We start from the raw sequence: 12459 nt of genomic DNA on the forward strand, positions 1-12459 counted from the left end.
CAAGTGCCACTGAAATATATTTAGGTGCATCTATTTTAGTTTTAATCTGGCTAACAGTGAAGGTAAGTGTGTTTTTTCAGGCTAGATTGCACAAAACTACTAGGATCTTCAGTATATACTAGATTACCAGCCTGCCTATAGTAATACTGCTGTTTATGCCAGCTGTATTTATGCATGCTGTAGGTTGTGAAACACTCCAATCACAAGAATAATTTTGCCCTGAGCGCATGGAAAGTGCAAAGACTTTTGCAACTCTGTTGCTGCTGTTCCTCTATGTCTGATATTCAGTCTGTGTGAGGGTCAAAGGCTGGCCTTAGAGGTTTAATTTTAAGAGTAGCGTGTATTTGAAAGTTTGGTCTTCAAGATATCTCATAGCCTTTTGTCATATGGTAGCTTTAGTCATAGTTTGATATTTCTAGCCTAGTTTCCTAGACGAGCAAATCTTCCATCTTACTTTTTTCTTCGCAGTAGTTCCTGAGCAACCTTTACAGACAGGCAAAAGTCTCCAAGATATTTAGTATCAACAAGTTTTGTGAAAAGTAGCAGCTGGCTGGAGACCAAAGGAGTGCTGTGCTACTGTACACGTGTAACGTGTGCAGCACATGTGTAACTCGGAGTCTACAGCATTTCTCTGGGTCCTGTCTAATCCAGAAGCTGGGCAAAATGGGACTACTGCACAAAGTTAAGTGAGGAGAAATGTGAGATCCTAGGATGATGGAAAGGACAGGATGCTAGTGTTACTGCAGTGGCCATGAAGGGATAGGAGATGCAAAGGGAAAGCAAAATGTCGTTATCTGTTCACAAAATTATTCTCTCTGTGCTAACAGTAAATCAAAAGGAGAGATGTTGGGTGTAAGTGTACTTGGTGCATGCTTTTGTTACACTCCATTTCAGTATATAGCTGTCTGTCTGGTCTTGAAATAATTGGAGGCTGCAACACCTACTTGATTTGCATATTTGTGAGAGTTTTTAAACAGCCGTAAAATATGGTGTCAAGTTTTTCTACAAATTTAAAATTTCTGTAGATCAGATGTTCTATTTTCTTCCGAAGTTTCTTACGTGAGCTTCTGTGGTACCGTGCTTTGTTAAATCTTTAATTTTTCTTCCTTTTGCAGAGATTGGAATGGGATTGACAGGCTTTGGAGTGTTCTTTCTCTTCTTTGGAATGATCCTCTTCTTTGACAAAGCTCTTTTGGCTATAGGAAATGTAAGTGCCTGCTGTTCAGCCTTAGATTCTGCATTGTTTAGAATGAAGTATATGATATATTTAAAAAAACAACAAAAATAGAACAATATATTAGCAAATTGAAGTTGTGTCACAGAGGATACTGTAGCACTTTTGTATAAAAGAGGAGTTATGCTCAGTGATTTGAGTGCATCATTTTTCCTGATTAAAGTTAGAGCAGCTCGCATCAATCTAAATATAATACTTCTGGGTCAGGCCTGTGGCATGTTGGTCAGGGAAGTAGCTTGTTCTACAGTTGTTGCACTGTTGCAAATAAGACTTTAAGATTTGCTGTCATTACTGATGCTTTTGTTTTCCTGCTTATGTAAGATAACAGTCAAATTTGAGTACCTATATCTATTTGGGCAAGAATACTAAAGCATTGTACGCTATTAAACTTAGCCATGCTCTTTATGAAGAAAGAAGCATGAATTGCTGATAATCAAGGTTTAGAAGAGCCAATCACCCTTCATAGTAGACAGCTTTAGTATCTTCAGTGATTACCAAATCAAGTTTTCACTTCAAGTAGGATGAGAAGTAAATCTTAGTTCTGGTACGTAAAATTCTCAATGGAAACCAAATGTAAAATTACATTGTGTTTTCTAAATTTGACAACTCTGCACCTCTGCTGTTCTCAGCTCCATCAGCCAGCCAAAGAGCATGGCGTGCTAGAGGCTTGCTGCCACCTAAATATCTGTGGGCAGTAATGAGTTTGATTCTGCTGACATAGAATGACATACTAATATTTGGTGAAGGAAAATCCAAAAATGGATACTTGAATCTGGGTGCATTACATGAAGTGTTGTTCTGATCCATCAATAAAGTGTATAGTGAAATAGTTTTTAAAACAAAAGGAAAAAGTGGAATATGTGATGCAGTTTAGAGAAAAAGATGGAAGCAATGGAAGCATAATTGCGGGGGGGGGGGGGGAAGGGGAGGCAATGAAAGCCTATCTGATAACCAAAGATAATCAAGAAAAGATACAGTATCCTTACAGAAAATAGTTTATTGAATAACATACAAAACTTAAATTTAAAACATTAATCTTGAGTCAAATCTGAAATCCTTTCTCTTTTCAGCAGAAATATTACCCAGATGTATGTTTACAGGATGGAGTAATTACAAGTCCTGTAGCTGAAAGACGCTTGAAGTATTTTTAACTAGCACGGACCAGTTTGATCGACAGTGTTCAGCCTGTAGTGGATCTAGTAAACAGCAGAAAGATTGTTACACGTAAAAAAGCAAGGATGTTAACATTATTCAACTTCGTTCTTTCTTTTTGCCCAATTATTCTTAAGCATTGTACAGTAGGTCCGTACTTAACCTATTTAAGATGTCCGTGCTACAGAGTAGAAATGCTTACATGGCATGTCTGTTTTCCATTCCTAGGAGCCTTAGCTGTTGTTAGTGCTAAGCTTCAGCATTGTCTGGAGACAATGACTGTACTTATATTACAGAGCAGATAACTCTTGTCACCAGGTCTTCAGACATGACTGTATTTATCAAAGTCCATAAAGGTGGACTGTTGCCTATCTTCTAAGCAGATGTGAGGAGATTTTTGAATGTTAGCTACCAACGCTTTAAAATGGACTTTATGAAAGAAAATCACTACTGAATTCCTCCTTGCCATCAATCTTGATATTAAAAGAAGTTGTGCAAGAAATGCAATCTAATTTTGAAGAATGACTATATATATGTTTACATCCTAAATTTAGGAATATAATTAGTTATTTTCTTTATTTGGTTGGTTTTTGTCTCTTCTAGGTTTTATTTGTGGCTGGCTTGGCTTTTGTTATCGGTTTAGAAAGAACGTTTAGATTCTTCTTCCAAAAACACAAAATGAAAGCAACGGGCTTTTTCCTGGGTGGTGTGCTTATAGTTCTCATTGGTTGGCCTTTGATAGGAATGATCCTTGAAATTTATGGGTTCTTCCTATTATTCAGGTAAGACTTATTTCAAAATAGGTTTTTATATTGGTGTATTTAGGGATAAATGTATTTGTCTAGTCTTGCAGCATTACAGCTGGTGAAATAACAGCCTTTGAATGTTCATTTTTAATAGCTTTTTTATGAAGCTAAATTTGCTCCAAGACTCAAATCTGCTAAAGTGTATAAGGCAGGTATAAAACTTATTTTGTTAATGTTGTGTACATCTAACCAAAGAACTGTAAAGCTTCAAAATATTTTGGAGCCTAAACAGTTAGCAATGTAAATTACATTGCAAATGTAAATATTACCTCAAAAAAAAGGCAACATAAATATTTAGTATGCTTTGTTCATACTCATGAAGGACTTGTTTGTTTTTGTTTTTTGTTTTTTAACAAATGGGGCGAAATAATTATTTGCAAACATCCTACATTTGAAAAGATGAACTAAAACAGATTTCTGGAATGTTTCATACTTTTGTGCCCTAATATAGTTGCAGTGTATGAGATACTGTTTTGGTTATAGTTAACTAGAGCAAGTTAAGTAAATATAAATATTCTTATTTGTGAACAGCAATCTTGATGCATGTTATATCTGTTACAAGAAGTCACTTAACTTGTGCTTCTACGACTAATGGTGAAAGAATTTGATGTTTGACAACCTATATATTGATATGTTTGAAGTTCCATACTTTTGAAAAGAAAGCAGAAAATGTGCTAATATGTAAGAGGATTTTTTAGTGATTTTTTTTTTTTTTGAGCTACTAATCAGGTGAAGACTGTCCCATTGAAATGCTCATTAATCTAATACAAGACTCACTAAAATTGTTCAGTGTTCAGCTGCTGAAAAAAAAATAGTTCCTCTTAATCCAAATATTGCTTTTATCATGCTACTTTTTTTCTCTCTCTCTCAATAACCTGAAACATTAACTTAAACACTCTAAGATTTTTTTGTTCAAAAGTATTTAGCTTAACTTGGCTTCTGCTGAAGACATAGTGAGATTTCTTAAAATTCATCTTGCAATTTTGATTTAGACTTCTTATTTTTCTAAGTTGCATTATTTTGAAATAGATATCACTGCAAGTGATTTGAAAATCAAGCTATTTCACTGAATGTATTGTCACTTCTTGGAGGTGTCATTTGGATTTGATTAGCCAGCATGAAGCTGGTAGCGTATCTTTCCAAAAATATACTCATTCTTTGGAAAGGTTTCTAAAGAATTACAGATCATTATGCCTGAACAGGTATGGTTGTTCCTGGAGTCTCTGCACTAGCCGGAGACTAGCAATATAAAATAACATTCAAGGGAAGATCACTAGTCATCCCTAGGTCACTAAGAATAAGCTTTTCCCTCAAGAATGTCAACAATGGATAAATAATTGCAGATGAATGTTTATCTGACTTGTTTTATTTTAAAACATTTCTAGATAATCTTTTCTAGAGCTTAACAGTTCTTGGAATCTAAATCTCTTGCTACAATGTTAGCCAGTTACTAACTCAAAGCTTTGTGTTTTACTTTGGCTTTGTTTTTTTATTCTGACTATTATCATGTTTTTGACAAATTATTCCTTTCTGGAGAAGGAAAGAAAAATTGAACTCTGTTTTCCCTTATACATCTTTTTAAATGATTTCTCAGAATCCCACTATTTGGTTACATGCCAGAAAACTTTGCCGGTTATCGTTAGTCTTTCAAATACATTCTTCTTTTAGGCCCACTTAATTAAAACATACGCACCTTTGGATTTATTAGGGTGCTGTGTTATGGAGATAAGCACTTGTGTGTCCTAATCGTTCTAGTCGCATGGACTACCAGGACTTTCATGTGCAAAGCCTTTACATTTAGCAGTTCTAGTGACTTTTATGTGCAAAGCCTTTACATTTAGCAGTTCTAGTAACTTTACCTCAGCTCAGACTAACATAGTACAAAAGAAAAAACAATGTGCTATACTGTTTTCAACCCCTTGATTTGTAGACCACTAAAACATATCCATTAGGCATTCAGGACCCTCTAGAGTCTTTACTTCTGGATTGTTATCCTGTATACCTAGACTGCTTTTACATAGTCCCCTTTCACAGATCCTTTATACATAATTGCAGAGCCTGTGTTGTTCGCAAAGCAAAGGTTAGGAAATAGTGACTAAGAACTCTTAAATGCATGATTGCAAAGGTTTTTTTAAAGATGCATCTAACCTAAGGTCAAAGAGATCCACAATTATTATTTTACACTGGTTTAAATCTAAACTGCCTTTTATGCTCTTGTCTTCATTTTTAACTTGCTGCCAGAGTATTTCTCATTAGAGATTTAGTCCTTTGCCATACTTTGACATGCTCAGATTGCATTTACTGGAGAAGACAGTTATGGGACAGTTTTTCTTTTTATACTCTAAACTGCTTTTGGAGCCTTGCTCAGATTACAGGAATCTAAAGTTATGGCTAAAAATATTGTCCCACCTGTAATGACTGTTCTTAATTCTTAACCCCACCAATTGTTTTAGTCTATTACCAGTGGTTGGTGTACCTTGCATCGCAATTTACTGGATCATTGAAATGATCCACTCTGTAAATAAGAAAAACTCCAGGAAAAATCTTGCTAGTTTTGATATGATGTAGCAAATAGTCATTATCTGTCAGTGCAGCTGAGAAAATGGTGAATTGTGAAATTTCAGTTGTGTTGCATGTTAGTCTTTATTCAACACGGGAAATTTGTAGCTCAGCAAGAGGAAACCCAGAACGCCAACATCAGCTGAACCGCTGCAGTTGACAGCTGAGATACTTCCATAGAAAATTCTTATTCCTGCTGCAGAGATGAAGTGAATGGGGGTGGTGGAGTGGCTCTACCATAACAGCTGTCCCAGGCAATGTCCCCTGGCTCACAGTTCAAATTTTTGACTTTCTATAAATTTGTCAAATAAGTTATCTACTAACTTTGTCATGCTTCATTTTGTTTACTTAATTTGAAAAGTATCTTGTTTCAAAGGGAATTACTTACAATTCAGTGCAGTTATTTTTACATTGGGTATTGTAAGAACGTTCTTCCCATAACACAAAATCAGAGGAGCTCAGATATCCATGTCCCAAGTGTCCATGATAACATAATTAAATCAATGTTGGAAAACAAAAGGATTTTTTTTAATCTCGAAATATTCATGGTAATACTGAAAAATGAGTTGTGAATGTTAGTTCTGTTGACTAAGTTGGATATTCCTTCCTTAGTGGTCAGCCTTCTCTGAGGGCTGCGAATTATGGAGGGAAAAAAAAAAAGTCCATATGAAAATATGCTCTTTTCTGTGTTTCTTCTTTCTCTGCTGAATGTTTGTTCATATATTTGGTAATATGAATTTGCTGCTTTGCTGCTGACAAGCTACAAGATTTCCAAGATTTTTTTTAAAAACACCTTCTATTTCTTTATTTGTATCAATATCAGAATTGTTTCATTCTAAAAACTTATACAGTCTTCTGATATCTTACTTCAAGGGGGTTCTTTCCTGTGGTGGTTGGCTTTATTAGAAGAGTTCCAGTCCTTGGCTATCTCTTGAATTTACCTGGTATAAGCTCGGTAAGTGTTTGGTACTTAATGCGAAATTTGAAACTTCCACTGTGTTTTAATCCATTATAATATAATGGATGCAGTAGTAAAAATACTTGAGAAATATAGCAAATACAGCTTTAGAGCAGTGATGTTGGATGCATTCTTGCAGAGTTCTTGCACCATATGGATCATGTTCAGTCCCATTGAGAGACTCTTAAATGTAAAAGGAACAAAAGGAAACCTTTGCAGAAGCTGCCCCTGCTTTAGTGCTGTTAAGCAGAAAGGGACCTGAATTGTGATTTGGAAAGCTTGGGGGTCTGGTTCCTGCTTCACTGTTGGCCCTAGGAGACCACAGGTGAATCGTGCCGCCACCTTTTTGTTCTTGTTTTTCTGTCTGTAAAATGAGGAGGACACTGATCTTCCTTTGTGAAGTACTTAAATATATTTTGAAAAATGGCCTAGAAGAGCAAAGAATTAAGTGTTGTAGCTTGTATGGTGAACCCAAAAACTCTCATGATGCGTAATCATTCATCAAATACAACATTTATACAAGTTCACTGCACCAAACTAGGTTTAGCTATTTCCTGAGCTTTGTATTTTTCAAATGCAGTTTTACACTTTCTTAACCAAATAGCCAGGGAATTGATGAAAATTAAAAGGTGCCAGAAAGATGGTAATCTAGGGGTGTTTTGTCAACTACTTTTACTGTGCTAATTTCTGTATGTACTTCAACGCAAGAGTTTTTAACCTCAGTTTTGTAAGCTACGGTTTAATAACTACTACGTTAAAATTAATGGAGGGTGCAACTGAGATGTATACCGTCTGGGTTTTTAAAATTAGTGTTCAAGATAATCTGTTCTAATCTTACAGTTTGGGCCAAGTTCTGGCTCATGAATCATGATCAATTGAATGTTTCACTTGGTCAATTGATCTTACCTACACACATTTAATTTGATCATAATGGGGTTAAATCTTGTTTAAAAAGATAATTGTTAATGTTTTATTCAAAGCCTACGTAGGCTCAGAAGAGAATCCACAGTAATGGTCAGTTGAAATATCTTATTTTGTCTACTAATGCATGTGTGGCTGATAATGTATTGTTTTGTTTTGATCATTAAGCTAGCAGTGTTAACTGCATTCCTCTATTTTCTTTTCCATTCTGTTGCATTTTCATGTTGCACTGTTAATGTCTATATGAGAAAACATGTCATGCAGAAACGTAGTTGCAATGTTAAGATTTTTAATTTTTACAAACTTAGATTTCATGAGACCTCGGTGAGTACTACTGGATTCTCATTTTTAGTCACATACTAACTGTGTGCAAGTAGCAAGTTACATTTTTATATTTGAGAGTAATTTCACTGTACGTAAGTGTCATGCAACTTTGAACTTTTTGTCTCCTTTTCTACAGCTTGTAGACAAAGTGGGAGAAAGCAACAACATGGTATAATGACAAGAGGGCAGAAGACTGATTCTAAACTTACTGTATTATTTATAAAAATCCTTTTGAAGAATACTCAGCACAAAGATTAAGTTGTGTACAAAGGAAAAGCTTGTAACATTCTTTACATAACAGTTTAATTTAAAATGTATAGTTGACAATATACATTAGAAAAGAAGCTCAGCAAGTGTGCTTCTAGGAAAAGTAACTCCAGAGTTCAGGAAGTAAACTGAAGAGGTGAAAGTCATGGAATAGCCCGTGTTACAACTGTTCAAGACTATTTTTGTTGTTTTTTGGAAAACACGCTAAATGCAAGGAACCTTTGTGGAATTAATGGTGCCTGTAGTTTACCTCCTTATTTTGAAGGTGCAGTAGAGCAAACAGGCCTGCATTTTTAAGGGTGACCCCAACTTATCCAACCCTCTGCTTGCTACCCTCAGAGTGCAAAAAAACAAAAAACTTCTTGTGTAACAAGAGATTTGTCTTTGCATGAAAGTTAAGATGACTATTCATCTTTAAGCCTATTATGACAATAAAAGGAAATCCCTCATGGTTCTGTTGTAAACATTTTTGTAAATATGTGGCTGAAATAAAACATTGTTATCTTAATGTTTCAAAGCCAAATGTAAATTGATTGTATTTGCCTTCCGTTTTGGAATATGCAAAAGGTCAATTTTTAACTTCAATCTTAAATGTTGGTTCTGAACATGCAGAGTTCGACAAGGAACTCTGGAAACTAACTTACACTCCTTCCAGTTTGTTCTCCTTGAGTCATGTTACACGTGTGCATCCAGATGAGAATGTAGCCCCTTATCACTAACATGAAAATTTTGTGGAATATGTTTAATTCACAAAAAATGCATTTGGTTAAGGTGCTGACATGAACCCTGTCAAATATATCTTATCAAAATATGAACCTTTGTTTTTAAATCATTTGGAGCTAAGGTTTCCTTGTTTACCTTGGAACTACAAATTGAAGATTTTATTTTTTACAGTAATAAAATGAAAACTTAAAATTCCGTGTATGCGAGTCTCTGGGAAGAAAATTGATCTAACTGGCTAACTGAAGATCAAGTGCCAGTCTTGGTATCTGTTTCATAACCTGTTTCTTGGGTTATCTTCAAATAACTTACAACTTCTGTCAATCATAGACTTTTGTCATCACCTTTGCTGTTACAGAGATTCTTAGACAACCTGATTTATGCGCAAACTTAGAATAAATGTCCCCTACTAATGCAAAGGTCACGTTTCTGCTTCTATTGAAATATTGAACGTCATACATTTTCAATAGATTTAGTTACGTAGTGTCTTCACCTAACAAGAAGCGATCAGTAAGTAAATGGTATGTGCAGGCTTTGGGGTTTTTTGTTGTTGTTTTAAACTTTCTTCCTTTCCTTCAAATGTAATCCTAAAAACTATCTGAAATGTGATGACAGTGTCTCAAGTAACTATGTAGTCTTACAGGTCTAATGAATTTTTTAATTCCAAACTTAAAATAGTTATTTTCCAAACTAACTTTTAAGCTGAGAAGAATCCTCATATACCAACCACTTTGGAAGTTGCTACGAAGTTTACTTGTGTATGCGATGAGGTTCTTTGCAGCTATTAATATAGTTGTAACAATCTACTGTTTCCAACTTCCCCATTTAATCTGCTTTCTTCTCAAATAGGCATAAAACGATTCAGTGGAGAAGCATGTCATGATATTTATTTATAATGAATAGCATCTGAAAAATCAGTGTTTTTATTTTGTAATAAAATCAGTTATATTTGCCTGAGGGCATGTGTATTATAGCTTGCAGACAGGACTAAATATGACTTGTGGCTCCTACCTCAAGAGATGAACCAATTTTAATTGCTCCTATAGATCTGTTGTCTGTTAAACGACTGCAGAATAACACTATGGCTGTTTAGCAAACTAATCTTGTTTGCTTTGCTAGAATGCTAGTCTGTACTATGGGAATCAAGTGCTGTTTAAAGCAGACAGTGTTCATTATTTACAATAGATGCTGGCTAGCTAAAGATTGTCCTTCTTGTTTTTGGAAAAGTAATCTAATGGCAAAGATGCGTTGCACCACATGACTATGGAGTGCTGATTCAAAGCAAATTGTTTGGCAAGCTAAAGTACCTTCATCAACAAGAACTCTGATCTCTTTCAGAGATGATGAATGTGTTATTGTATATGATATTTTAGCCCTTTGAAATTCTGAGATGGGGCAGTTCATCTCACTTCTATTTAATTCACTGTTTTAAAAAAAAAAAAAAAAAGTTAATTTTTGTCAGATGTGAACTGTTGTGAAAAGTGTCCAAGGGAACAAAACTGTATGTTGAATTTAGCATAGTCTTTATCCCTCAAAGTAACATTGATTGTGATTGAGAGAGTTTTGCCAAGCTAAATATGGGTGGCAGCAAAGGTCGAAACTACTTAGCCTTAAAGTGTTTCTGTCATTGCAAGAATACCTTTAACAGGAACGTTTCCCCTTTTAAATGTAATTTAGAATTGCTGCTTTAAAAATCATAAAGATGAATCTTATCCTGAGCAAATGAATACTGTAAATATACTTGTCATACCTTGAATAAATGGGTACCTTTTTCTATAATTTGTCTTTGTGTCTTTTTGCCTACACATTTTAAGAATGTTTTAATGAGTTTTCCCCTCCCAACAGTTAGGGAGTGCATGCACTTACTGCTTTGCTCTCTTACACTGTTATGACTTTTGTAGTTAATAATGTCTTACATTAGTTAGTCTTAAATGGGAAGGTTGTTTTCTTATGATGAACCTTCTTTTACATAAACATTCCCCTTTTCCTTTTATATGCATCTATACATAATAGGACATCATTTGTTTTTTGTTTCAAAAAGCAAGCATCTTAACGTAGAACTGCCTAGTGAATAGGGCATTTTCAGTTGACGAAATATATACGAAGGTGACATATCTTCCCTTTGCTTTGTCTCTGATTTTACTGTATGACCCTAGGCAGCTTCAACTTCAGTACTTTGGTCAGAAACTGTTTTAAAAGGCCAAGAGCTAGGAATGGAGTCTTGTTCTCAGCTGATTATTCAGATTCTAATTTCAAACAAAACTTGCAAATTTTGGTTAGGTGGGAAATGGTTTCTTAAGTTAAACATTTTCTCTCTTTCGCTGTCTCTCACGTGCTCTTTCACTCAAGTAGAGAGGCAGTAACTCTGAAACTCTAGGGAAAAATAAAGGTACGTTTCTAGAATTTAGTGCAGGGTCTGGTCCCTGTGCTTTCAGTTTAGTTCAGGGGTAAGAGCATGACTCCTATATCCTAGAAAGTGGCCTGGTAAGCAGGCTCGCTAATGTGTAGTGATCCACAAGCTTTTGTCCACTGTTGAGGATTTTTTCAGAGGGAGGAGGAGAAGAGCAAAGCAGAAATTTTAGTTTGTTGTTGGCATGCTGTGTTAGCACCATGTGCTAGGTAATGCCCTAAAAAAATCTTTATTTTTCAGAAGTTCCAGCCTCTCAACCAGTTTTACTAATGCTGGTGCTATCCTAAGAGTTCCAAAGAGTTTAGGACTTTCTAATTGAAAAGTAAAAAAAATTCTAGCTACATCTAGTTATATTTGTTAAATTGTGAGAGGTATAACGCTAATCTGAGTATAGTTTATGGCCAATTACTTTTGGAGAATTGCTGCCATTTATCAACCAAGAATACTTTGACATTGTTGCTGGTTATGCTATAGTCCCATAGTTTGGACAGTCTGTCAGTGATGTTATAGTGAAGGTATCTTGTCTCTGCAGTGGGAGCCAAAGGCAAGACTGTCTTGGGTTACTTCAAAATTGTTTCTTTGCCAGCTTTCATCAAGGTATAGACTAACCTAGCTGATCCCTTTCTGATTTGCTTGACTATCAAGCCGAAAAACAGAGTCAACTTCCCTAAACTGGTTGTACTGCTAGGTCTCCCTGCTGTCTTTTTGGATGTCATCTCCAACCTTTGCACTCCTGTCTCCATCTCTGGCTGCCACATGCTGGATTCTTTTTGCTGTTATTTCTACCCTTCAGATTGCCACTACCAGCTGTGACAGCACTAATATGCAATTACCAAACTAACTTCCCCAGCAGAGCTTGGCCGGTGTGACCCCACTTCATCCTAAACTTCACTCGTCTAATATTGGTCTTGGTGTGTTAAAGCATCTTTTAGAAGACTTGCATTTCATTCTCAGTCCAACAAAGAGATTCTGCAGCTGCAGTAATCCCTTGCCAAGCTTAATTTCAGCATGCTTGTTATATGCTAAAGCATCTTCCTCAAATACATAACAACTTACAGAAAAATGACGGGACTGACAAGGAGTAACGTGGTATGGTATTTATTATTTC

General features: G+C 35.5%; 1 protein-coding gene across 2 annotated transcripts in view; it reads left to right on the plus strand.

Annotated features, from left to right (window-relative positions):
* GOLT1B (golgi transport 1B) overlaps positions 1 to 10720 on the plus strand; it is a 13912-nt gene extending 3192 nt beyond the window's left edge. For both annotated transcript variants that reach the window (XM_068948981.1, XM_009671886.2), the window contains exons 2-5: positions 1116 to 1207; positions 2990 to 3168; positions 6625 to 6706; positions 8091 to 10720. In XM_068948981.1, coding sequence (XP_068805082.1) covers positions 1116 to 1207; positions 2990 to 3168; positions 6625 to 6706; positions 8091 to 8129 — 392 coding nt within the window. In that variant the 3' untranslated portion in view covers positions 8130 to 10720. The remainder of the gene's footprint in view (positions 1 to 1115; positions 1208 to 2989; positions 3169 to 6624; positions 6707 to 8090) is intronic.
* Positions 10721 to 12459: the final 1739 nt, after the last annotated feature.

The sequence above is a fragment of the Struthio camelus genome, chromosome 1, assembly GCF_040807025.1.
Source record: "Struthio camelus isolate bStrCam1 chromosome 1, bStrCam1.hap1, whole genome shotgun sequence".
Classification (NCBI taxonomy): domain Eukaryota; kingdom Metazoa; phylum Chordata; class Aves; order Struthioniformes; family Struthionidae; genus Struthio; species Struthio camelus.